The following is a 25,815-nucleotide window of genomic DNA, read 5'->3' as shown; positions in this document are numbered from 1 at the left end:
TTACTAGTAGTCAATGTGTGCGGGGGTTAATTAAAAAGATAGTAGTGTGTATGCTGGGCGTTATTATATAGTTTATTGGGCGACCATTTTTATCTCATGAGTTCTATTTAGTAACACACACAAAAAAGAAGATTAATTAGTCTAATTAATTAATTAATTAGATGGTGTGTGGGAAATGATAAAAAGAAAAAGAAAAAAAGAAAAAGAAAAAAAGAAAAAAAAAAAAAGAAGAGGAAGTCGACTAAAAGAATATAAAAAGGCGGCCTAGCTAGATAGGACATACTTTTTCTTATATACTGATTTGAATTCATAAGCAATGGTAAGAATGTTACGTAACGCCAAGGCATGCGAATAGGTAGCAAGGTTAAAACTTAAAAGGCAGTTGTATACAATTTCAGAGCACGCAGTAGTATTAATTTTGGGAGGTATCAAAATTCATCCCGGCAAGGTAAAGCCTCATCTGGGTTCTACCTTGGACTTCCTTATATCTCATTTTCAGATGAGAATGAATCTTGTAGATAGAAAGTTGATTAGCATATATATAATTGTAAGCATGCATGCATGTGGAACAATTAAAAAGGTTAATTTTGCTCTAAAATTCAATTACTGTACTACGAATAAATCATGGCATGACCAAATTAAGCGAGTACTGCTAACTGCTTGCTTGCTGGTCGTGTACGTACGTACTTTCCCTTTTTCTGAAATAGAATTAATAATATATATGAAGCAATTGCATTATCCAAACCAGGCCATTTTGCATGCTTAGTCAACGTATATTTATCATCACTTCCGCATATCCACTCCGTGGTTTTTTTTTTTATTGTTCCAGATGAATGAATTAAGGTTTTTGCTTGGCAGAGATTTTAAGAATTACTTAAAAGAATTATTGCTATATGACGATTTCAGGAATCAAAGCTTCAATTAAGCTAAAACTCAGAGACCAATGTTCCAATTTTGATAAAAGTTCACTTCCAGGATAAAAAAAGTTTAAGGTTAAATTTCAAAATTCTCGACTAATCACACACAATTCGGAATGCCTTATTCTTCTCCATACAAAAGAGATATACTATGAATTAAGGAAATCTAAACGGTAGCCTAGAATACAAGTAAGATGAATAAGTAAAATGGTGGGGATTTTTACCACTTGCAAAAGTAGGGACAAAAAACGAATTTAATAGAAATAATTAAATAAATCGGCAAAATAAAATAAACTAAAAGAAAATGGTTTTTGAAAATTGAATTGTAAAAGCACTCCGTCGTCACCTTAACAATCATATGTAATTCTTTCAATTACTTATGACTTACACATGCATATTCTGAAGGTTAGGTTTTCCTAAAGTATGCCTACTTGGACCCCTAACATATAGGGTATATCAAACATGCAATCTGTTTGTGGTATTCAGATCAAATCTAAACATGCTTAACGCATTAAGTTTCGTGAAAACCCTCTGAAAAACCATGCAACCCTTAAGATGTGGTATTCATCCTAAGTGAACTTGCACATATTAACCACAAGAAGTCTTCGTCAATTTCAGGGACCGATCTTCGACCAAAACTGCATCAAATTTATTTTCTAAGTATCCTAATGGTGATCAAGCATTAAGACAAATAGATAGTTACGGTGATTAATAATTCAAACTTGCATGCATAATATCATAAGTAAATTGAAAAGAAACTACATATTCTTGCTAAAACTCGTGGCCTAGCCCTAGCAAAAGAGAATTAGTTACGAACAATCATAAAACAATATATTATTGAAAATAGAAAAATGATAGAAAACACCTTGAAGGAACAATACAAATCCTCAAAGCCTAGCTAAGTTCTCCAAATCGATGCTCCTTCTCTCTAAAACCCTAATGGCTAAATAGTCTTATTTATACTACTACATAATAAAATCTTTACTAGAAAAAAAGTCTTCTAAAACTAGGAAACATAGCAGAATAAGATAACTAGGAAATACATTCCTATTATAACGTTAGGAAATATGGCCAGCCACAAAGAATCCCACGTTTCTGGATATTCAGGGCTCCAAGACAGGCCCAAAACAACTTGAATTAAAGCTTAGGACGTCCCGAACATAACTGCAGAAGGCCTTGAACCCAAAAGACATCATCTTGGATGCCAGAAAGCCCAAATAAGCTCAAAATGTCACTTTGACAGCATTGCGCGCTGCTCTTTTATTTCTTCTGCATACATAAACTGCTTGGTAGAAAAATATGATACTTTGATATGATAAAGCTGAAAGACTAATGAACATCCTCCAATTGGAATCACTCCGAAATTCATTTGTTTGCCCACTTTTTGCTCAGGAGGAAGTTGAATGTCCTACATTGGAAATATAATTCGAAGTATCGACTCATCATAATTTTTTTTTTTTTAATTAAGAGTAATTACTTAGAAAATAAAGAAAACTCTAATTACAACCATTTTGTTGTTGTAAAAATATTATTGAAGTACTTAAAAGGGTACTATGTCTTTTGATCTTATTTATAGAAAGGGGGATTCGGATTTAAGAGCCTATAGTGATGCAGATTGGGCCGAAAAATTCCTTATAAGTTACTTAGAGTTTGAGTTTAGGGTGATGACATTATTCAACTGGCTTTTGCATTTTCCTTAAAATTTTGAGGAATTGATGTCCAAGGAGCTAGCTTTAGCTTCGTCAATAAATGGATCTTGTTTGTTTCTTCAGATTCTGAATTTTTGAGAAGCAAATTTAGCAACTTGGAATTAATTTTGTTAATGGCTTATTGAAAATGGTTTTCTCAGATTAGGTATGACGCATGAAGCTGGATTTCATTTTTTAGGTTAATCATGCTTAGTCCAATACTTCACTAAACGTTTCACTAAGTTTATACAACTTAATTGATTCTAAGTCAGTATACAACTTAGTTCATTCTAAGTCAGTCTAACTTAGTCTCTGAAGTTAATCCAATCTGAGATAATCCGATGCAACAAACTCACCCTTATAATCTTTGATAACGCTTCTTGGCTCCACTAGTATTTTGCTATTTATTTTCCCCATGTACTTTTTCGGTTTATCTTTGTCCACTAATATTTCGACATGTGATTTCCACTATTTGTGCAATGAACTAAAAATTACAGTACCAAAAAAAAATAACAAATTGATTTGGGAACATCAAATGAATTAATGTGAAGGATGAATAAGACTAAAGGAAAGAAGGAGAAGAAAATTGCAATTGATCTCAGTTTCATAAATGACACTAGGTCGTCATGCATGCATGCATGGCCAGTAATCATGTCAGGTGGGCAATTAAATCATAAACAAAAAGGGAAAAATTACATGGATCAAGCATTAATTAATACCTGATCATCATGGGACTGGGGGAATTGAAGTACTGTCCTCAGTCAGGACTCAGGACCATGGGACTGGGGGAATTGAAGTACTGTCCTCAGTCAGGACTCAGGACTCAGGACTCGTTATAAATATATAGTAAGAGTAGCATTTTTTTATGAGATAAATTACATTACATGGAGGTCCAGCAGGAAGAAGTTCGTGGGTCCCAGACGGCCGGGAGCATGAACTTCATACCATTCTCTCCGATGGCATTGTAGGAGGCACCGGTAGCGGGGTCGACCTCAACCTTGCCGGTCTGGCCTGGGACGGCGCCGCTTCCGAAGATGTTTTCGCAGGCTGTGACGGCTTCGATGGGGTCGCTCTTGGGTCCCGGCTTGAAGAATCCAGTGTTGAATGGGTTGGTGACGGCGGAAGCCAAGGCGGAGGCGAAGTGGACGACCATGGCGTCAATGCCCATGTCGCCGTTGGGGGGCTTCACCGGCACTTGATTAGGAGTACCGTAGTCCAGCCTCTGGAATGGCCAAGCGCAACTCCCGGAGCACAAGATTTCGGGGTTGCCGACGACGATGTAGGGTCTGTTCTCAACCAAGCCATGCTCGTAGCATCTGCCACGGCACAAGCTGTGCACCGTCACTTGGCTCCCGGTAAAGATCACGGTAATAGTGTTGGGCTTTCCGGAGTCGGCCTTCTTTAACAGTCTCTTGATGAACTCATAGGTTATCACTTTTCCAATCGAGTACTTGTCGTCGCTCTGCTGGGTCCCCACCTTGATGCGGAGTTTGGGTGGGGTACCTTTACCGGGGGTTGGACTAGCGAACAATTGGTAGCTCTCGACGATGTCCCACCACCTGTGCACCGCCGCGACGTGATCGTTCTCCGTGTTCTCGAGGGACCTCAGGAAAGTCCGAATCACTTCCCTCTGTTCGGATTTGAACTCACCGTAAAATAGGATGGAAAGGTTAATGTTGCCGGTCATTAGAGGCCCTCCGTGGTATGTGATGGGTCCGCCAACTCCAGGAGCTGGGACGGTGCCGCCTGTAGCATGTGCTGCACCACCGGCGTTTGGAGTTGGAGTTGGAGTTGGAGTTGGATTAACACCACCGGGTTTAGCGCCAGCAGTTCCAGGTGCTGGGACGGTGCCGCCAGCAGCAGGTGCTGCACCACCAGCGTCTGGAATTGGAATTGGATTTGCACCACCAGCGTCTGGAATTGGAATTGGATAAGCACCACCAGCGTTTGGCATTGGAGTTAGATAAGCACCTGGACCAGCGTTTGGAATTGGATTTGGATTAGCGCCAACAGTGCCAGGTGCTGGGACGGTGCCGCCGGCAGCAGGTGCTGCACCAACAGCGTTTGGAGTTGGAGTTGGCTTAGCACCACCGGGTTTAGCGCCAGCAGTTCCATGTGCACCACCTTTTTGTGGACCGCCATGTTTCTTTGCAGCACCTTTATTTGAACCGCCGCCTTTGCCATGTCCGCCACCGCCGCCTTTGCCATGTCCGCCTCCGCCGCCTTTTCCCTTTTTGGAGGCCAATACCAACGTGGTGGTAGTAACATCGAGGAGCAATACAAGGCAGAGAGCGAGGGCTGCAAGCTGCCGGTTCCCCAGGCGATTACCCATCGCTGGGAGAGAAGATGATGCTGTCATTATAAATTTATTCCTTGTTTTTTGTTATTTTTTCTTCAATTCCAAGTTTATGTGGTTTCTTCTTTTCTGTACCTCACCCCTATATATATATATATATATATATACACACACACACACACACACACATATTAATCGCAAGAAACATGCATGCATGCATGTGTGAGGCTGGAGGCTGAGTTTCCCCCGCTCCACAAATTAAGGGCAACTCTCCCTCCAAATATTTCATTACTTAATTAACGGACACACCAGAAGACTTGATCATACACTAATTTTGTTTCTATTTCCGCCAATTAAAGACGAGTAGACTATTTTTAGTTGGGGTTAGGGATGGGGAGGAGAAAGGAAACTTAATTATTATTATTTTTCTTCTTCTTCTTCTTCATCGATCGATTTGGTTCAGTTCGATTCGAAGATTGCTTGGATACATTTGGAGGCCCCTGCCATTTACATTCTGGACAACACATACTTGCGTGCCCTCCAAGAATTTTTAGGTTTTTTCACTCTAGGAGGCCGGAGGCCAGAGGCTGGAGGCGAAGTAAGTAATGTTTTATTTAGCTTATCAGTGACGGTGAGATGATCTCGTCCTAAATCTTATACCATACGCGAGTCGACATTTCATAAAGAAAAAAAGTAACTATTGTGTGGTAGAGGATAACTTAAGAGATCAACAAAGAAGAAAATAACAAGTAATCAAGGATCTCACGAGTGACGCCCTGCTTCTTGTACTTAATTAACTTCATCCAACTACAACACAACACAACAACGTTTATTACATCGGGGACGTTATTCCGCCGTAATTTAAAATGTAAAATGTATATTGGTATGGTTTAAACAGAAAGCATAGGGGCAAAGCAACGTTTTATAACTTTGCATCAACATAACCTCCCCTCCTGCTCGCTCATTGCTCATCTCTCCGTCTCTCTCTGTCTGTCGATCCAACTTCTAATATGAACAAACAAATCAAACACACTCGTACCCTGTACACTCTGCCGCAGTCATGTTTCTCCTGTTTGGTCCGGTCGATATAAGGCTATGGTTTTCTTTACATTTTGCCCACTTTGACACCTTCCTGTCTTCATTCTTCCGTAGCATTGCAAACACAGACTTAAGACCATTCCTCATAAAATTCAGCGTCCCTGTAACCAGCTCCCTGCAACATAAAACAATCCCAAAACAACAATCAATAACCTGATCAGTTTAGAAGTACTTGACAAGACGGAGACTTTATTTTCGACAGGTAAATAAAACCAGAATGTCACATGCATCTATGCTATGGTTTTCTCTGCTAATGCACGGTTCTTATTTTCTTCTACCAGAGAATCCTTTTTTCCCTGCATCATTTTGCCGAGGAATTTCAACAAAAACATGTAAACTCTATGTTTTAAATAGCTGGACGTACAAGTATAATAACTTCCAACTTCAGGAATTCAAGATACCAACATCTAGCAGATCAATGCACATCAATAACATAAGTTAATTGAAATTCCTGGTTTTTGTTACGTCTTCTCCTAATTTTTTAAACTTGTTTATATATTCACATTGCCTCTAAAGAATGAAAATCCATGCCGTAGGTGAAACGAGCGAGCTAAACATTTCCACTGCAGGTAGCCAAAATGTTCAGAAATTTATTCTCTACAAATCTGCAATCATCTTTTTATTAAAGAAGGAAAATATTATCTCCATATATAACAACATGGCATATCAGAATGAACCAAAAAAGAAGCGTGTTATACTTACAATGGCGAGCAAGGAGATCGGCCACCATTTACATAGTACACAAACAGATATGAATCATAATGCTGACCATTGATCAAGTAAAAGCCTTGCAACCTTCTTACACACATGAATGACATTTTCTTGTACAAATGGATTGCAGAATTATTGTAAGAAATGACATGCAAGTAAATTGCTCTGCAGGTTGGAATACTTGAGGCATATTTTATGACCTCACGAATAAGTGCTGAAGCTGCAAGTCCAAGGGAAACAAATTACCATGTAGTGAAAGAAAGTCTTAGACTCCATAACAATAAAGAGACAAACTTTTACCTATGCCAAGATTTCTGAAAGATTCTACTACTCCCAGTGTCAAAATGTAGACTAATGTCTGATCTGAATTTGATGAGTCGAAACTGAGCAAATCCCCTATCTACAACACCAATCGTTTTTTCATAAAAGAGTTAGGGTAATTCAGGAAAATTGAACAAAACAATGCAGCAAACCATACTTCCATATACTTGCAAAATCTGGAATGTTGAACTCTATAAGTACTCCCAATTTTCCAATGACTTCAGTTAAACCAGAAAGACCAAATAATAACCACAATAATTTACGGTTAGGGTGATTCCTCCCCACAGAATCACACAGGAAAGAAAGAGGCTAGGAATATAGAGGACACACCTCACTTTCTCTTGCAAGAACAATTCGTGCGGTTACAAATCCAATAAGTTCATCACCTTGACCATTTGGACGACTTCGATCAACAGCTGCCCATGACACAATATCATGTCCATTGACGACATTTTGGAAAAACTCAGCCTCGTACCTGTAGAGAGATTGGCAAAACCTTTTGTAGAAAGCTGTGTCATGGTAGCAAAGAACATGGCCATGAGAAAGTAGCGAATGAGATTACGTACCTAATGGGAAATAAATCGTCATGGATTTTCTCTAAGATCTCAAGGTCAGAAGGTTGTATAGGCCTATAGGATATGGCTGGACGACGGGGAAGTTTTGGGTTCACCATTGGGATTGTGTTGTCAATCCCCAGCAAATACTTGATATACTTGGATAATTTGCTCATGAACTTCTCCTTCCATTTATGCCACATCAGCCACAGAGGCCATGCAGTAGTTTACGTCAACTGCAAAAGGAAAGACGCCTTCCAATAATTTTCATGTTTGCAAATCATAAATACAAAAAGCAATACGACATGCACAGGTTTGAATGTAACTCTGTTGTTCCCAGAATTGATAAAAATAAAATAAAATAAAAAGAGGGGTAAATTTGTGTATCGTATGGAAAAGCAAATTGAGAGTAACAAGTTGAGTACATTATCTACTACCGTTGAAGGTGTGTAGTGTACCATGTGGAAGGTAACCAGTGTAATGGCATTGTTTGCCAAGATAATAAGCACAAGATCTATTACAGAGCAGGCATGCTTATGCACTGTTACTGGAATACAGGTGAAACACAAATTCATGGGTACAAGAAGTATTACCTTGACAATGAGTGGGAAAGTTACTGGACTCTTGAGACGCGACCTGCAGAGTGAAATAGGGATGCCATTGTTATTGTCTTACCAAAGAATCAAGTCTTGAAGTTTATTCCAGAAGAAAGATTATCAGAAAAGGTTTAGGGGAGTTGAATGCAGACAGGGATCTTGTATAATCAAGTCAAGATAATGAGGACGATATATTTGGAATTAAGAACATGATATAATAATACTTAAGTAGAAACAAGAGAAGAGGGCAATTGAGTAGTTGGGAAATCGTGAAATGGTCAAATTGAATCGAATTCTATGAACTGGAAACTTGGGAAGGCCTGTAACTGTAAGAAGAACACGTTACGATGAGAGAGACCAAAGGCGACAAGAAACAAGGTCAATTCTTCAAGTGCATCAAATCAAAGTTTGGAGGAATGACGAATTGTCATGGACAACAGATAACATTACACGAAGTGCAAAGACAAAAGAAAGAAATCACATCATCGTGTACAAATTGAATCGAATGGAATCGATTTGAATTCTTAGAAACAAGGTTAATTCTTATTCAACAGAAAATAAAAGAATATTAACAAGTAATTCCTGACCTGATGAATAATTTGATAAAAAAAAAATTATAAGACAGAAAGCAAACCCAGGTGAGAGATCTCAGGCAGGTAACCTTGGTGGGGTGGGTGGCCGAGACGCCGGAAGGAAGGACGGATGGGTTTCTCAGAGAAAATGGTGATTTGGAATCCACTGAGTTTGTCGTCTCAGCTCAGCTCCGTCGAACAAGGTAACATCCATCCATCAAAATTCCAATCCAAGAGACCAAGACTTTGCAGCAAGGAACTTGTTCCCTTGTTTTTAGTTTATTCTTTTTCTTTATTCTTCGCTTTTCAAGATGGGTTTGGCCGAGCCGCTTACTATTTCCGTTGTTTAAAAGTATATTTGAACCATATTATTAGTAGTTATTGTGTAAAAAAAAAAAAAAAAAAAAAAAATGCGCTGGGTTGAGGTTCTTGGGCTCAACTCTTACTCTCAAACGGGATTACAATAACAATCTTGGAATGGGCTATTCTTACTACTTGTTTTGCCTGCTAGACAAGCTTTCCTTTTTATTTACTTTTTTTCTTCTTCGTAAAAATTAAGGGCATGTTTGGTTGTAAAAAAATAAGAATTCATAGGATTTTATTTAATTTTTCATCATATGTACATATCTATTAAAAAGGAAGTGATTTTTGAACTCCATTTCTCCCCTGCATTCCTCCATTTCTTTTTCTAGCCTCTGAACTGAATATATTAAAAGAGAATCAAAAGACTGAAACATGATATAAGCAAGAAGGATTTGACTACAAAAGGAAAAAATAAAACGTGTGAAAATCACTACCTTTAAAAAAAAGAAGATAAATACATCATTAGTTTAAGGAGAAAAAATGATAAATACATTTGTTTGCTGACTCTATGCTTCTAGTCTTGGGGAAGGTTCTATACCCCACGTATACATAGTAACTGTGCATTTTGTTTACAGCCGACAACGATGCCAGCCACTCCAACACCAAGGGTTGAGTCCGAGTCATTTGGCCTTAGCATCAGACCCAGCTCAAAGCTGAAGGAGAGGAGAGGAGAGGATAGGAGACAAGACAAGGAAAATATTTGTTCTTGCAAGGAAATACTTTATATATCATTCCTTTTGATCACTGCTCAAGCCATGACAACTATAATCACAATGATGAGGATGACTCCAAATATCACCAACAGCAAACACGTCTGCCCAAATAACATAAATAATTAGTAACCTCTATGAATCCAATGCTTTATATAATAATAACTGAAATAAAGAAATTAACCAATTATGTATGTCAATCCAGCCTATATATCGCACCCTTTGGTTAAAGTTTTTTTATAGCAACTTAATCTTGGAGTTGAATACACAAAACAAGAGAAAACAGGAAACGGGTTCATGTGTTGGAAGGAAAAGAAAATTACCAGGGATGAATTAGATCTTTGGGTCTTAGATGCTTTCACAAGGTGGGAGGTTGCTTGCACGGTTGCAGCGTGGGAGTTCTCAATGTTAGCACCAATATCATCTGAAAACACACACATGTACAGACAGCGTCTTTCAAAGTAGGGCACACAATGTACAAGTGACTCAACAAACGCAAATTCAATTTCTACGTAACAATGAACAGAAACTGGACTAACCGATTATAGCTCCTTGATCATGGACCAGGACAGCTAGATCTTTGAAAATCTCATTAACCTCACTGATCTGTTGTTGAATTTCTTGGATCCCTTGCTCCCTTTCTTCAATAATGGCTTCATTGAATGCAATCTCATTGTCTGCAAGTACAACCTCTTGTCTGCATACAACATATCAAATCTGTAACTTAACCATGGATTCCAGTTGCATCACGATAGGCACTCAACATCAAAGGCAATAACTAGTTTTCAGGGCAAGTCCAAATTACTAGAGAACCTTATCCAGTTGGAAAATGTGTTTCCATAAAAAAAATTAAGAAAAAAAAGGGAAAACATCTCCATGGGAAGAAGATACATTCATCTGGCCTATCAAAGCTCGCAAAACAATAAGATGGCTTAACACAATCCGTTTAACAATGTAATCGAGGAAATGGAGATACTTCATGATCAGGCACAAAAGAAAAATCCCTTAACTAGTTAAGAAGGTATTTCTTTCCTTTTAAGGGAAGTGACTCTTTTACTTGACTATCTAGAAACTCAAAGATTTCTTTGGTTTTAGGATGATAAATTTTCGTTCAGGGTATTATAGATGGAAATAACAGAAGTTTCTCAACTTATGGAAGTATTAAGTTGCCCACCTTTTTGATTCTAGAAGAAGAGTTTGGTGTTTAGAACTCCTAGAAGAACTCATCTCCTGCTCATGGGCATGATAACTGCACAATATGATGAAAGGCATTGATGAGTAGAAGATGCAAGTAATGGAGAGAAAATTAGAGTTAAATCATCGAGAAGAAATACGTAAACTTAGACGTGCAAGTTTACACTTTATAGAAACTCCAATGCTTGTGTTAAAGTGTGTTCCTCCCAGTAACAACATGTGATAAGATAATACCTGGATGGAAGAACATCTTTGGGAACAAAGGGAGCATATGTTGTTTCCCTTTCAGCTGCAAGCCTCTGAGCCTTCTGGAATTCTTTAAGTACGGCCTGGAAATCCTTTGCAAGCTTAGCATCCGCAATCTTCTTGACAACCTGCAGTTTGTCAGCCAAAAGGGGTGAAGTCCGATAATGACAACTTACATAGTTAGACAAGTACAATGAATTGAATGCTTACAGTAACTTGGGCATGGTGATCAGTTTCACTAGCTTGCTTGAGTTTGTCTGAAGTATCTTTCACCAACTGCCCAATATGCGCCCTTGTCTTATGCCTGCCAGTGCCAAGTGCCAATTTCCCATTGAGATAAACAGTGAATTAGGTTGGAACGTTGATAACTCTCATTAACGTACAATCAATCAATCAATTAAGGAAATAATATGTCTAATCATACAAACCTAATAAGAAATTGAAAAGAGGGGAAGAATTATTAAGAAGAAGAAAATGGAATATGAAAAGTAGTACTGACAGCTTGTCTCGGAGTTGAAGGGTGTCTCTCGGGGTGCCGAGGGAATTGACGAGGCGGTAAAAAGTGGATACGGCGGTGTTGATTTGGAAAATCCCGGCAGACAGGGCCTGGGACGGCTCGTAAAGATTTTGACTTCGATTTTGCTGCTGGTTCTGAATCGCATTCGAGTAAACGAAAGGTCGTCGTTGTTGGTGTTGCTGTTGGGGAGAAGAACCAGCCTCGAGATCTTGGAAACTCATTCTTCCTCCTTTTGTTCTTTGTTTCTTTCTGCGTTGCTTGTGTTGGGGTTATGGCGGTTATGGGGGTTGCGGTGTTTGGTGGTTGGGTGCAGTCAAAGACTCAGGAAGGAAATTTCGTTGGTTTGGTTTGGTTTGGTTGTTTGTGTTACAACTTAGAATAAATAATAGAGTTGAATCAGTCCAAATATCCAATCCAATCGCTTCTTCTTCTCCTCTCAAATCAAAATTCACCTCTAGTTCAAAGGAAAGCAAAGGTCAAACCATGCTATTCCGCAAGCAAGGAAGACTTATACGAGAATTTTTTGTGATGGAAAACAAATGGTACATCACGCGTTTTAATGAAATTTGTGAAAATTTTTATTTTTTAAGTTATTAACTTTTTAGCACACATATTACACAATTTGTATAATAACACGTGGTCAGTGGCGAATCTAAGAAATAATATTAGGGGGTCAGTAAGAATAGAGCGCAAATTTTTTTACCAAAAATAGCATGCATATATCAATTTCATCGAGTCTTGGTAGGCCTATAGTCATTTAGAAAGACATATTGCACACATGTTAATGTATGCAAGGGGTAGCACCCAAGATATTCATAAACATTTACCGAGTCTTGGTAGGCCTGAAGTCAGTTGGAGAGCGTGTATGAAACCAATTCTAATCTTCGAAATGACAACACTCAAGGTATCAATGGACATTTACCGAGTCTTGGTAGGCTTTGAAGTCAGTTGGAGGGCGTGTATGAAGTCAATTCTTATCTTCGAAAGGGCAACACCCAAAGTATCCATGAATATTCACCAAAGTTTGGAGGGTCAACACTCAAAGTATCCATAGACGTTTACCGAAGTTTGGGGGGTCAGCTGACCCTCCACCTCTCAATGCATCAGTCACTGCACATGATGTACCATCCCTTGTACCGATCATACTTAAAAATATCTGTGACTTAGACACTGACTCTCTCTCTCTCCCCAGTCCGCGGGTGGGACCCCCACCATATGACGTTGCTTTGTTAGTCAACGAACCACGGCACAACTGCTGTTGAAGGCTTGAGGCCTTAATTAATAAGCCCACAATTTTATAGCGTTGGATTGAGTCAGCCCAATTGGTGCCATGAGCCCAATTGGTAGCAACTGACTGCCTCATAAGTTAACACACTTTGCCATGCATCCCTCCCTCCCAAATAACCGTTTTCCCTCTCTCTCTCTCTCTCCGTGTTTTTCTTTCTTCTCTGGAATATGTAGAATCAAGCAAACTGCAAACACGCCTTCAATTTGATGGAGGTCATTTTTTGTCTTTTTTTTTTTTTTTTTGTATATATACTTTTGTTCAGTTTTGTTGATTTCCCTGCTTAAATAAATATCGTTACCAAATTTACGGAGTTCAACGACGCTCTTTTGGCGAAACAGTGTTGGAGGTTGTTATTGGAACCAAACTCTTTGTGGGCGTCAGTTATTAAAGGCCGATACTTCCCCAATTGTTCTTTTTTTGACGCCAAGAGGGGTGGAAGAGCTTCATGGGCATGGTCAAGCCTCCTTGTTGGTAGAGAAATACTTCGGGGTGGTGCTCACTGGCAGATAATGAATGGAAATGATGTCAGGGTTTGGGTGGATAGATGGCTGCCATCTATCCCATCAGGACACCCTTCTCCCTTGGGTCCGGTTCCTGTCTCTTTAAACCTCAGGGTGAATTCCTTGTTAGGCACTGAAAATGGAAGCTGGGAGATTAATTTCCTTAAACCCTTTCTGTTGGAGGAGGAACTCAAGGCGATTTACGAGACACATTCGGGTGACCCGCTATTGAAAGACAGATTAGTATGGCCTTTTGTGAAGAATGGAATCTATTCTGTCAAATCCGGATACCATTGGGCTATGACCAGGGCTCGGCAACAAAGAATTGGAAACCCTCACAGATCTGCCCTCATCCCAAAGCAGGTTTGGAAGTGTGTTTGGAAGCTTAAGGTTCAGCCAAAAATAAGATCCTTTATGTGGAAGACCTTGCAAGAGGCAGTGGCTACGAAAGTAAATTTGTTTATGCGTCGTTCCTCTTCTTCGACAATTTGCCCTATTTGCAACAGGTATGAGGAATCATTGGTACATCTTTTTCTCCATTGTTCGTGGGTTGAGGAGGTATGGCTTGGGGGAAGGTTAACTAGAGGCTTGCGGAGGGGAGCGGTTACAACTTAGGCTAATTGGTTGGGTGATATTGTTGGTTCAGCAAATGGGTAGGCAAGTGCGAGGAACAACATGCTTTCATATGTTGCTACCACATGTTGGTATATATGGAAGGCAAGATGCAACTTTCTCTTCAATCAACAACCTATCTTTCCTCTACAGATCATTGCAGTTATCACCCAATCTGTGGCTGCCTTCAAGGAATCTTTTCAGGCTACGGAAATTAGTTTACCAATTTCTGTCAATGGTTCGGCTTCTGATGTCCATTGGTCTCCACCTTGCGTGGGTTTTATAAAAATTAATATGGACGCAAGCTGGTCAAGGAGTGGGGCTTCGGGTTTTGTGGGTGTTGTGGCTCGGGACGATGCTGGCAGGTTTGTGGCAGCGAACAGGATGAGGGTCACGGCCTCTTCTGTGGCAGTGGCTGAAGCTTTGGCAGTGCTGCATGGGTGTGAGTTTGGAAGAAATATGGGATGAAATTTTGTCATCGTGGAATCTGACTCTCAGGAATCTATATCCTGTATTCGTGACTTGGATACGATGGGCAGTTGGGAAGCTTTCCCAATTTTAGCGCAATGCAAAAGATTGGGGGAGTCTTTTAATGGCTGCCGCTGGTCTTGGGTTCCAAGATCGGCCAATATGGCTGCGGATATTCTGGCGTTGCGGCAAAGTAGGGAGGTATGTGATAATATTTGGGTCAACAGACCCCCATCCTCCCTTGTTCATGTTCTGTGTAATGATGGTCTCCCTTGTCCCCATTAATTTCTTCCTGGCAGTATGAGGAGTGACATTTTTAGCATTTGGTGCGATGTCGTCTTTACCTCTTTGTACTGCTTTCCTTAGTTGTTGCTGCTTGCTTTTGCCTCGGGGTAGGCTTCTTTGTATCTTTGGCATCTTTGCCCGGTTGTTAGTAATTCCAGTTCGCCAAAAAAAAAATTATAAAATTGGTTTTGAATGTTTGATCTACATTATGATTTTACGCTTTGTTTTTGTTCTTCATTTACAAATTTTGATGATTTCAGATAGAAAATTTGTTGTGGAATCTGAATTGTGTGAGTCTTTCAGTGCTGCTTGCATTTAGGAACACATCCCCTTATACCATTTTTGCTGGTTGTCCCTCTGATCCTCTCCCTTTTTCTACGTTTTGTTTGTTTTCTTTAATCCGATCCAATTTTTGGCACGGCCAAGTTGTAAATTTTCCAATCTCCAAACTCCAGTCACTCCACTTTCATGCTTACATGCATTCTCTCACACTTTGACATGACTGACAGATAAGGACATTGAAAGTTAGCAATGTCTCCCTAGCTGCAACGGAACATGATTTAAAGGATTTCTTTTCCTTCTCCGGTGAAGTTGAATACATTGAAATTCAAGGGTTGCTTTTTTTTTTCTCCCTCTCTTTTCTGTTTACTCTTCTCTTAATTAAACACATTGTGACGCAGAAAGTTGAATTATTTTCTTCTTTATTGCAGCGACAACGAGAGGTCTCAGGTTGCATATGTTACCTTCAAGGATTTCAAGGGGGCAGAAACTTCAGTGCTTCTTTCGGTCATTCACTTCTCAACGCTTTTTTAGTTTTCTTTTTCTCTTCTTGTCCTTTTTCCCTTCTTTTTGTATAACTTTTGATTCCGGAGTTTGGACTATTTTTGTTGTAAACTTATGTATCTACTGGAATTTGGGGAGAGTCTGATATTCTGACACTCTTAATCAGTTTTGTTGCGATCTCGTCTGGTTTTCTCAATTATGTGTGTTATCTTTCAGGGAGCAACAATTGTCAATCAGTCCGTTACCATAGATCTGGCTCCAGATTACAAGCTTCCAGCTGCTGTGGCTTCAGCACTTCCGACTGTAATATTATTTTCTAAGGGCACTTTTCCTCTAACAACAATAATAATTGCTTCTGACGGTGTTCAGTTGTTCATCCTCCTCAGGCAACGGAAAATGTAAGTCCTGGTGGTGTGCAATCTGCTGTACACAATGCAGAGGATGTCGTGAGCAGCATGCTCGCCAAAGGATTCATTTTGGGAAAAGATGCGATCACAAGGCAAAGGCCTTTGATGAGAAACACCAGCTTAGTTCCACTGCGACGGCCACAGTTTCTGCTTTGGACCGAAAGATTGGTTTCACTGACAAACTTAATGCTGGCACAAGCATGGTAAATGATAAGGTGAAGCAAATGGATGAAAGGTTTCAGGTTTCTGAGTAGACCAAGGTTGTGTTTTCAGCTGCAGAGCAAACGGTCAGTAGTGCTGGATCTGCAATCATGAAGAATCATTACATATTAACTGGGACATCGTGGGTAACCGGTGCTTTTAATAGGGCTGCCAAGGCAGCAACTGAAGTGAGCCAAAAGACAATTGATAAGGTTTCAGCTCAGGAAGAGGGTGGAAGGAAAGTGGAAGGAAGTGGTCCGGTCCATTAGTGAGCCAATCCTCCGACGTCTGCCATGCTAGCTACTAAAAAGCAACCTTCCCAGCCTAGCACAGAATCAAGGGTTCATCGTCTCATTTGCGTAAGCTTTGAAGTACTGGCAAATATAATTGATACTTTCTTCTACAATTACACGGTTAGTAGTAGTAGCAGCGGTACCACTTTCCTGTTTGTTTGGAATTAGAAGTTGTAATTTAGAATAGGAGGGATTGCTGGTCCGTGTGATTTTCTTATGAATGACAATTTTGACGTTCTTTCGTTGCAGCTTATATAAATTCACACTACGCAAATACAGCTTACGTACAGCTTCAATTGTTTTATACATGTACCGGTTGTTTGAACAATACAAGCATATACACACATATCCAACGCAATTAATTAATATTTACAGAGCGTGTTGCAAACTTGCAAACGACTTGATCGAAGTTGTCCAAGCACATTAAGTTAATAGATTAAAAGAGAGAGAATGAAAAGAGCTTGAATTGTTGCTCCCATTAGTATATAGATAGCAGGGTACTCTTTCTATCATCGATGGATTCTGAATTCAAGTAGAATTCATCTGTTGCTGGTAGCGGCGGTAGTGTCTTACGATTATAGTAATATGGAGGTGTCTGATAAGGTGCTGGTGGTGTCTTAGCAGGTGATGAAGGTGGTGGTTTCTGAGATGGAGGTGGAGGCGAAGGTGGTAGCGGACAAGACATTCCAGAGAGAGAATAATCGCTGACCCTGTAAACGATGTGTATAAGCTTTAAATTAAAATCAAATAATTTGACCAATGCTTGGTGGTTCAAGTGGTAAGAAGGTTGTTTCCCTTAAGTTAGGTTTCTCGTTCGAACCATGTGAATGGATAAACCAGCATTAGGAGAGCTTGCCCCCCATATGGGATCCGACCCGGCTCAAGGGATTAGTCCTTGCTTACGTGCGGGGATATCCTGGATTCATAAAAAAAAATCAAATAATTTAGAATCCATGTTGTATATAAAATGAAGTTACACTAATTTCAACTTCTTGTTTTTCTTTAAGGAATAATGAGAAATTTTTTTATATATTCAAAATCAAAATTTCATTAAAATATGTCAAATTCAAACACGAAACTTCATATGTAAAATGAAGCTATTAGTCAATTCTCTTCAAAGTTAAATCTGAATTATATTATTATGGCTAATTCAGTGTAAAACTTAACTCAATCTCATAACTCTTTAATGCAAATAATATCGTTTTTTAAATAAGTAAGTGCGAATAATATCATTTTTTAAATAAATAAAAAAACAAATATTAAGGTAAAGCTAATTAGCTAGCGTAGAAGAGAGATAAAAAGGCGCACAAAGGCTGAAACTCCAAGGAAGGTGACTTAAGAATAAATCCGACTGATTTTATTCGCTTTAGAGAGTCGTTGCGCCTTGTCGTCTCAAGAGGAAGACTCCCAAACCCAAACCCATCCCCACTCATACTCGCAGAGAGACAGAGCTTCCTTGAGAATTCTCCTTCCTTCCAGAGACAAAAGAAGGAGGTTAGCAGGCACTCATTTCTCACTCTCTATTTTCTTATTTACATATTGTTTCCATCCAATATTAATCGGATTCTTTTTCATTCATCACAACTGTTTCTGGTCTGATCGATTCCTTTTTTCATAAATTGTACTTGCTTGTTTGCTGAGAAAAGCGTAAGAAAAGTCATCAAACAAAAACAGAGAGCATAAGCAACTAAAATATGGATTGTTGACTTGAACTTGGCATATGGGTAGGGTTTTTATTTGAGGAATCTTTCAAGTAACCTCCTTGAATTGTTGTCTGTTCGGTTTGGTTGTCAAGAAAATTGAAGGCCAGAAAAGAAGGGGATTTCGAGGAAGCAAAGTTGCAGCTTTGCCAATTCATTTTAGGGTTTAAGGTCGATATTCCTCGCAGTTTTCTGCTTTCAATTTCATTCTTTTTGTTTTTGTGATTTCGCTGTTTCATGAGTTATGCATCTTTTGGGTTTTGAGTTACTCAAAGATAGATGAATATATCAACTTGACTTCTTAAGTGATATTTTTCTTCGCAACAGAATTATATCCTTCCATCTTTGCAACACAGTTAATTAGTATTATCATAAATTTTCAGGAAATTTTTTTGAAGGTTTTTGTTTAAGAGTCAAAAGGTCTGCCGCGATGAGTGACAATTTGATGGAGAAAGTGAGCGCTCTTGGTGAGCGCCTCAAGATCGAAGGGACTGAGGTCGGTCGAAAAATGAGCGCTGGATTTAGCTCAGTCAGCTTTAAGGTGAAGGAGCTCTTCCAAGGCCCAAACCAAGCAGATAAGATCGTTGAAGATGCCACATCAGAAGCACTCGAAGAACCTGACTGGGCTATGAATCTTGAAATTTGTGACATGATCAATACTGAAAGAGTTAACAGTGTTGAATTGATTCGTGGATTAAAAAAGCGGATTATGTTGAAGAATCCTAGGGTCCAATACCTTGCGCTAGTGCTGCTTGAAACATGTGTGAAGAACTGTGAAAAGGCTTTCTCTGAAATAGCAGCGGAGAGAGTTCTTGATGAGATGGTGAAGCTGATTGACGACCCTCAGACTGTTGTTAATAATCGCAATAAAGCTTTGATGCTGATCGAAGCATGGGGGGAATCGACCGGTGAGCTCCGCTATTTACCTGTTTACGAGGAAACATACAAGGTATCTTGTTTTTTCATGACTAGAACATAGTTAAAGACAAATTCCATTTCTGTAACTCCTGAGTTTAGTTGGACTAGTACGAAGTACTTAAATATTTGATGGCCATCACAATTTGTCCTAAGATTCTTCCTATGATTTATGATGTTAGGAAATAAACAATTTAGCCATGGTACTAGAGAGAACAGAAATGAATTTAGCTGGCCAGGTTACTATTGGTAAGGAATACAACGCTAATGTTGAATAAGAAACTGAGCAACACTCAAAATTGAAAGTATACTGTAATTCAGAATTTACGTGGCTTTTATGCTACTATAATCCTTATCCACGGAAGACTTGGCGCAAAACCGAGTGTAGTGGCATTCTAGGATTCATACATTAGTGGGATAAGGCTCTGATGTTGTTTTTTGATTGTTATTATCCTTATCCACAATCTGATTTTCTCAAGCCTCCATTGCGTTGGGTGGTGCAGTTGTTAGATCTATATTTCTGATGTTTGAAGAAGTGGTTTCATGGTACTTAAACTTTTATGCTTGGACCACCTCAATTTCAGAGTTTAAGATCAAGGGGTATTCGGTTTCCCGGTCGCGACAATGAGAGTTTGGCACCAATATTCACTCCCCCTCGTTCAGTTTCTGCTTCGGAGTCAGATGCTAGTTTTTCCCAGCAGATTCCAGTTGAGATTGCTGCCCAAAACTTTACGGCTGAACAACCAAAGGAAGCATTTGATGTTGCAAGAAACAGTATTGAGCTACTTAATACTGTTTTATCCTCTTCACCCCAACAAGATGCTTTACAGGTGATTTTTATATTGTTTTCTCACTTGTATATCCTCTTTTGACTCCTGCATCTAATCTGTTAATATATGGGATTTTTGTCACCTACATTTTGTGAGATGCATGGAACTTTCAATATCGCTATTTTTTTTTTTTGTGTTATCGACTGATCAATATGATTTTACTTGCTTTTTGATATTTTAGGCAAGGCAGTTTTAGGGACACTACCTATACTCAAACTTAAAATGGGCCTTTGAAAATAGGTGAATTTGCTACTTAGCCTGTTCCATAAGACCATATCCCATCCAATCTAGAGCCAAGTGGTACGGGGTTGACCTTAGGACGATATCTTCCACGAGGACAGCCAGTTCAAAGCTAATTTAACTCATTGTACAATGTCAGCCCAACAAGGAATATGAAAACCCGATGCAATTATAATGCTGTATGAGGGCATGTGTTTTCTTATGCAATTACGTATCTTTGTTCAAGAATAACTAGTTATGCATTTATATTTAGGAAATAAGAATTAGACCAAAAGAGAGATGGATTAATGGGTGGTTTGGGAGTGAGGTGCTTAAAAAAAAAGCATCAATGAAAAAAAGCTGTGAGGGTTTTAGGTATTTGGTAAACTAAAAAAAAAGGGCTTATTTTGGAAGTTGCTGTGAGAATAAGCTGAAATCAAGAGAAAAAGTTGAAGCTGCCATTTGCAGCTTTGGAAAACTGACTTTTTTTCAAAGCACACGGAGCTACAGTGCTCCTTTAATGAAAAGATCTATTATCAGACTGCTTTTTTTTCCAAAAGCACTTTTACAAAAAAGTTTACAAAACACTCTGCTGATTTATTTCACAGCTGCTTATTCTCACAGCACAACCGCTTATTCTCACAGCAGTTTTTTTTCGAAGCACAACAATACCAAACCAGCCCTAAATGTTGTTGTCTCATTGGCAGGATGACTTGACGACCACACTTGTACAACAGTGCCGTCAATCTCTATCCACTGTCCAGAGAATTATAGAGACAGCTGGAGAGAACGAGGCCTTGCTGTTTGAAGCGTTGAATGTGAATGATGAGATCCATAAAACTCTATCCAAGTATGAAGAACTGATCAGGCCTTCAGTTGTTCCAACTGCGCCAGAACCTGCAATGATACCCGTAGCTGTGGAGCCTGATGAATCACCAAGTCATGCAAAAGAGGATTCATTGATTAGAAGACCAGCTGCTTCTCGAGGTTTGGTTCATGCAGGGAGCAACGATGACATGATGGATGATCTTGATGAGATGATATTTGGCAAGAAAGGTGGAAGTTCATCTGAAGGAAGCCAAGATCCGAAGAAGCAGCAGACGCCAGCAAAGGATGACCTTATCAGCTTTTGAGATGGCTTAGATTTATAATTCAATATACTTGGACAGGAAAACTTTGCTGGTGTTAGTACCAGGCTATGTAGGTGTTGATTGTTGGAGACGTTGAAGTTTGATGTTTGAATTATTTCACCTTCATGAACATAAATGTCGGTCTTTTTTTTTTTTTTTTTTTTCCTTTCTTCCCGTTCTTCTCAAGTAACCAAATTTGGACGCACAATATCTGATGGAGTTATACAAGTATAACACTCTGTATACTTAATTCATGAAGTATCTATGCAGTGGCCCTCATATGTTCGATATCGTTGGGTGTATACCTACGATCAGGTGTTTATCTCTGTTAACATGTAAATAATGACATAACTCACATGAAATCCACATGGGCTAGTGCTTCCTATTTTTCAAGTATGTTAAACAACCTACTTCCTTGCTGACTACCGGAGCAAGGCTTCTATTTTTTTCTCTCGTCCCGTGATTCACGTCATTGTGAATTTATTTAAAGGACACAGCTAAACTATAGTCCAAGGAAGACTCTAGCGTGTAGTAGATAAACAAGTGGGAACTTTGTCCAAAAAAAAGAAAAAAGATAAACAAGTGGGAAATTTGATTTGGAGTTGCAGCGTCGCATCGTCCTTGGAGATGAACAAAACAACGAGGAGTTTAGTAGAAGAATAATAGGGCAGAGAGAGTGGAGAGTGCCCTGCGAAGCAAATGGCGAGATCCAAATACCCAGTGCTTCTCCTACTTCTGCCTCTCCTCGCCCTCTCCCTCATCTTCTTACTCTTCTCCTTCCACGGCCCCTCCCCCTCCGACCCCTCCGACCCCTCCGCCATTCTCCACCCATACCAGCCCATTTACAAACCCGAAACCTCCTTCGTTGCCTCCCTCGAGCGCTTCCTCCTCGCCCACAAATCCCGCCCACTCAAGCCCCGCGATGACACCGTCCTCACCACTCCCACCCAATCCCAACTCACGCACCTGGACGATCTGGTCTTCCAGAGCGACAGCCACAGGTTGTACGCCGATCCGTACTACCCGCTCAGCTTGCCGATTAGGGTTTACGTGTACGACATGCCCAGTAAGTTCACCTACGATCTCCTCTGGCTCTTCCGAAACTCTTACAAGGAGACCTTCAATCTCACCTCTAATGGCAGCCCCGTCCACCGCCTCATCGAGCAGGTTTTACTAACTCTTTTTTTCTCTTTTTGATTTGATTTGAATTGAATTGAACTGAATTTCTGGGGGTATTTTGTGCAGCATTCAATCGATTACTGGCTATGGGCGGATTTGATAGCTCCGGAGTCAGAAAGGCTGTTGAAAAGCGTAGTGAGAGTGCATAGGCAGGAGGAGGCAGACCTCTTCTACATCCCATTCTTCACCACCATCAGCTTCTTCTTACTGGAGAAGCAGCAATGCAAAGCACTTTATAGGGTCTGACTGCCACCCCCTCCAAGGTTTCCCTTAATTGCTTGCTAATTAGTGCACATCATAAATACATACACACACAAACACATATGTCATAAGTTCATAACATATCTCACACTGTTAGCATCATACAATGCGCAGTTAACTTAAACCTTTTGCCCTTCAAGTTTGACTGTATTTTGAACCCCTTTCATAACCTAAGCTCATCTAGTGTTATTGTTGTTATTTGTGTATGAAGGAAGTCGTCAAGTGGGTTACCGATCAGCCTGCCTGGAACCGATCCCAAGGACGTGATCACATTCTTCCTGTTCACCATCCCTGGTCTTTTAAGTCTGTTCGCCGTCTCATGAAGGATGCAATTTGGTTGCTTCCTGATATGGACTCCACTGGCAACTGGTCAGTAGTTCACTCGATTTCTTTTTTGAGTCCTAAATTCACTAAAATCATTACTCAGCTCAAGCTTGTGTTAACTGTAGTTTACTCTACTATTAGGTACAAACCTGGACAAGTCTATCTGGAGAAAGATCTAATTCTTCCTTATGTTGCCAATGTTGATTTTTGTGATGCGAGATGCATATCCGAGACTCGATCCAAGAGAACAACTTTGCTCTTTTTTCGTGGCCGGCTTAAAAGAAATGCTGTTAGTCTTTTTATTTATTGATGTATTTCTTTTGGCTACAAAATGTGTTGATTTGAATTGAATCTGCTGAAAAGTGATATAACAATTTCTTTTGGGATTAATTAAACCAGAGTCTCGTACACTAAAGGAAGAGTTAGGCTTGAGTGCGTTGATAACGAGTCTAAATGATAAAAGAACGTGGCGTAGGATATAGAGGCGAGGTCTTTTCTGTAGTTAATGGATATCATTGTCAGTGGATCATAGAATCATTGTGGGATGAAGTTTTTTCCCATTTTCAACTTAAGAATGTCTGACTCTTATTTGTATGCACACAAATTGTATTTCAACAGGTATAGCTAATTTACTGTGTTTTTCTTTCAGGGAGGGAAGATACGCTCACAACTTGTAGCAGAACTAAATGGTGCTGATGGTGTAGCTATAGAGGAAGGGACAGCAGGAGAGACAGGAAAGGCAGCAGCTCAGAATGGAATGCGCAAGTAAAATTTTTTAGATCCTTGCCCTGCTTTGTGATGTAATTTCATTGTTTCATCGTTAATTTATTTGAGTTGGTTTCTCTGTCAGGTCTGTCTTTTGCTTAAGTCCCGCTGGTGACACTCCATCCTCCGCTAGATTGTTTGATGCCATTGTTAGTGGTTGCATACCAGTCATAGTTAGTGATGAACTGGAACTTCCTTTTGAAGGAATACTAGATTATAGGAAGGTATTTATAACTAAAATTTCAGATAATTGCTCACAGCTTTTTCTGCCGAAATCCATATGTCATGGCGATTACTTGTATTGTTGGCCTTATACCCAATGTTCTCAACAGCTGCTTTTTATCTTTGCCTGCAGATAGCTTTATTTATTTCTTCTAGTGACGCTGTACGACCAGGGTGGCTTGTAACATATCTTAGAAACATTAGCCATGCTCAAATAGAGGAACTGCGTCAGAATCTTGCCAAGGTATGTGACTGAAAAATTGAAGTGAATGTTATTATTTTGTTGTTGCTGCTATCTGTATTTGTATATTTTTGTCAAAACATTGTAGTAGACATGCTTTTTAGGTGCCATGCTTTACTATTTCTTTATCTTGTCAAAAGGTTGGAGTAGACATAAATCTTCATGGGGACTGATTTATGCTATTTGTCATTCCCAGTACTCAAGACATTTCCTCTACTCCAGTCCAGCCCAGCCCTTGGGTCCGGAAGACTTGGTTTGGAGAATGGTATGATTATCTTGGTCAATAAACCCATATCATTTATTACTTCCAGCTGCATAAACAAACATAAGAAACCTAACTCCAGTTTAGAACTATTGATTTAAGGTTTTTTTGTTGTGCAACAGATGGCTGGTAAGCTGGTGAACATCAAGCTTCACACTCGGAGATCTCAACGAGTGGTGAAAGAGTCAAGAAGTATCTGCACTTGTGAGTGCAAGCGTGCCAACTCTACAACCACAGGTCACTTGCAACTGTAATTAATTTCTAGAGTATTCTTGTGCGGTCTTATTCTTTTGGTTTGGCTGTTGTGAGAAGGTATTTATGGTTGATTTCACGAAATACACTTGCGCTTTGCATATATATAATGGATTTGATTCTTCTTTACCCAATTTATATGTTGTAGCAAAGGGCTGTTTGACAAAACAAAAACAGGACCATATGATTTGTAGTAACTAGCATGGTTGGAACTTGGGATCGGTCATTGGTGTGCTCTTGCCTTAGGGTTGGTTTGGTATTGCTGTGCTTTGAAAAAAAACTGATTATGTTGTGCTGTGAGAATAAGCAGCTCTGAAATAAAGCAGTGGAGTATTTGGTAAACTTTTTTGTAAAAGTGCTTTTGAAAAGAAAAAAAAAGCAGTATTATAGTGTTTGGTAAACTTTTATGTAAAACAGATGTGACCGGTTTTTCAAAGCTGGGTTTTGCAGCTCTGTGTTTTTGGCTTTTTTTCATCCAAAAACTGTGAAAAAAGGTTGAAGCTGAATGTTTACCAAACACAAAAAAGCTCCCAGTTTTTTTTTTATACCCACTTTTTTCAAAATCACCTCAGTACCAAACCAGGCCTTAATAGTAGTGACATCTCTCTCCCAATACTCCAGGGTAGTCTGTACTTTGGAATTTTTAACTTTTATATCTCCGGTTTAGAAACAATGACCAAATCTTAAAGGTTAACAGCTTCAAAGTAGCATAGAATTTTCAGTCGCAGTTTTTTTTTTTTTTTTTTTAGTACATCTATATTTTTACACTAAGGGGAAGGGTGAGTTCGGTTAAACCACACAATAGGCAGCCTAATTTGGTATCGAATTCGTCATCCACAAGATTTAAACCTAAGATCCCTCACTTTCAAGTGGAGAAATATCATCGTACTAAGTG

At 39.4% G+C, this 25,815-nt stretch overlaps 4 protein-coding genes and 2 pseudogenes across 10 annotated transcripts; 4 read left to right on the top strand and 2 right to left on the bottom strand.

The window, feature by feature from the left end:
- Window positions 1–5,644: 5,644 nt before the first annotated feature.
- On the bottom strand, window positions 5,645–9,077 carry LOC126626028 (histone acetyltransferase MCC1-like). 2 transcript variants are annotated; one of them, XM_050295198.1, is made up of 7 exons: window positions 8,816–9,077; window positions 8,179–8,221; window positions 7,598–7,821; window positions 7,362–7,506; window positions 7,011–7,110; window positions 6,702–6,930; window positions 5,645–6,114 (listed from the first exon to the last, which is right to left on the bottom strand). In XM_050295198.1, the coding sequence occupies exons 3-7, from the start codon at window positions 7,786–7,788 to the stop codon at window positions 5,925–5,927; spliced, it is 855 nt and encodes a 284-aa protein (XP_050151155.1). In that variant the 5' UTR covers window positions 7,789–7,821; window positions 8,179–8,221; window positions 8,816–9,077; the 3' UTR covers window positions 5,645–5,924. The 2 variants fall into 2 exon arrangements, with proteins under 2 accessions (XP_050151155.1, XP_050151147.1); XM_050295190.1 differs by having other exon boundaries at window positions 8,843–9,077.
- Window positions 9,078–9,535: 458 nt separating this feature from the next.
- Window positions 9,536–12,143, bottom strand: LOC126626017 (syntaxin-22-like). The gene is made up of 7 exons (XM_050295182.1): window positions 11,766–12,143; window positions 11,477–11,570; window positions 11,255–11,394; window positions 11,001–11,075; window positions 10,366–10,523; window positions 10,150–10,250; window positions 9,536–9,930 (listed from the first exon to the last, which is right to left on the bottom strand). Exons 1-7 carry the CDS (start codon window positions 12,002–12,004, stop codon window positions 9,865–9,867), a joined length of 873 nt encoding a protein of 290 aa, XP_050151139.1. The 5' UTR covers window positions 12,005–12,143; the 3' UTR covers window positions 9,536–9,864.
- Window positions 12,144–13,163: 1,020 nt separating this feature from the next.
- Window positions 13,164–16,894, top strand: LOC126626001 (binding partner of ACD11 1-like; annotated as a pseudogene).
- Window positions 13,986–14,970, top strand: LOC126626008 (uncharacterized; annotated as a pseudogene).
- Window positions 16,895–17,940: 1,046 nt separating the features above from the next.
- On the top strand, window positions 17,941–21,702 carry LOC126625975 (TOM1-like protein 1). Of its 5 annotated transcripts, XM_050295115.1 has the most exons (5): window positions 17,941–18,114; window positions 18,403–18,491; window positions 18,719–19,269; window positions 19,820–20,065; window positions 20,992–21,702. In XM_050295115.1, exons 3-5 carry the CDS (start codon window positions 18,751–18,753, stop codon window positions 21,415–21,417), a joined length of 1,191 nt encoding a protein of 396 aa, XP_050151072.1. In that variant the 5' UTR covers window positions 17,941–18,114; window positions 18,403–18,491; window positions 18,719–18,750; the 3' UTR covers window positions 21,418–21,702. The 5 variants fall into 5 exon arrangements, with proteins under 5 accessions (XP_050151072.1, XP_050151104.1, XP_050151095.1 ...); XM_050295147.1 differs by lacking the exon at window positions 18,403–18,491; XM_050295138.1 differs by lacking the exon at window positions 18,403–18,491 and having other exon boundaries at window positions 18,704–19,269.
- Window positions 21,703–21,979: 277 nt separating this feature from the next.
- Window positions 21,980–25,054, top strand: LOC126625967 (probable arabinosyltransferase ARAD1). Of its 2 annotated transcripts, none has more exons than XR_007624546.1 (9): window positions 21,980–22,581; window positions 22,660–22,833; window positions 23,066–23,223; window positions 23,320–23,467; window positions 23,828–23,943; window positions 24,029–24,167; window positions 24,299–24,409; window positions 24,547–24,671; window positions 24,791–24,870. XR_007624546.1 is itself a non-coding variant. In XM_050295100.1 (9 exons), exons 1-9 carry the CDS (start codon window positions 22,114–22,116, stop codon window positions 24,920–24,922), a joined length of 1,515 nt encoding a protein of 504 aa, XP_050151057.1. In that variant the 5' UTR covers window positions 21,980–22,113; the 3' UTR covers window positions 24,923–25,054. The 2 variants fall into 2 exon arrangements, 1 of the variants encoding a protein (XP_050151057.1); XM_050295100.1 differs by having other exon boundaries at window positions 24,603–24,671; window positions 24,791–25,054.
- Window positions 25,055–25,815: the final 761 nt, after the last annotated feature.

The sequence above is a fragment of the Malus sylvestris genome, chromosome 1 (assembly GCF_916048215.2).
Source record: "Malus sylvestris chromosome 1, drMalSylv7.2, whole genome shotgun sequence".
Classification (NCBI taxonomy): Eukaryota; Viridiplantae; Streptophyta; class Magnoliopsida; order Rosales; family Rosaceae; genus Malus; species Malus sylvestris.
Note: the sequence above shows the minus strand (reverse complement) of the source record. Positions and strands in the feature narration are given on the sequence as shown.

Coding starts and splice junctions, on each gene's coding strand:
- LOC126626028 (XM_050295198.1), bottom strand. CDS start 7,788: ATGTGGCATAAATGGAAGGAGAAGTTCATGAGCAAATTATCCAAGTAT. Junction 7,507..7,597: donor GACGATTTATTTCCCATTAG/GTACGTAATCTC, acceptor ATCTCTCTACAG/GTACGAGGCTGAGTTTTTCC. Junction 6,931..7,010: donor TTTCAGAAATCTTGGCATAG/GTAAAAGTTTGT, acceptor TTGGACTTGCAG/CTTCAGCACTTATTCGTGAG.
- LOC126626017 (XM_050295182.1), bottom strand. CDS start 12,004: ATGAGTTTCCAAGATCTCGAGGCTGGTTCTTCTCCCCAACAGCAACAC. Junction 10,524..11,000: donor CTTCTTCTAGAATCAAAAAG/GTGGGCAACTTA, acceptor TGTTGTATGCAG/ACAAGAGGTTGTACTTGCAG. Junction 10,251..10,365: donor TGATCAAGGAGCTATAATCG/GTTAGTCCAGTT, acceptor GTGTGTTTTCAG/ATGATATTGGTGCTAACATT.
- LOC126625975 (XM_050295147.1), top strand. CDS start 18,751: ATGAGTGACAATTTGATGGAGAAAGTGAGCGCTCTTGGTGAGCGCCTC. Junction 19,270..19,819: donor TTTACGAGGAAACATACAAG/GTATCTTGTTTT, acceptor CCTCAATTTCAG/AGTTTAAGATCAAGGGGTAT. Junction 20,066..20,991: donor CCCAACAAGATGCTTTACAG/GTGATTTTTATA, acceptor TCTCATTGGCAG/GATGACTTGACGACCACACT.
- LOC126625967 (XM_050295100.1), top strand. CDS start 22,114: ATGGCGAGATCCAAATACCCAGTGCTTCTCCTACTTCTGCCTCTCCTC. Junction 22,582..22,659: donor TCCACCGCCTCATCGAGCAG/GTTTTACTAACT, acceptor TATTTTGTGCAG/CATTCAATCGATTACTGGCT. Junction 23,944..24,028: donor GCTCAGAATGGAATGCGCAA/GTAAAATTTTTT, acceptor TTTCTCTGTCAG/GTCTGTCTTTTGCTTAAGTC.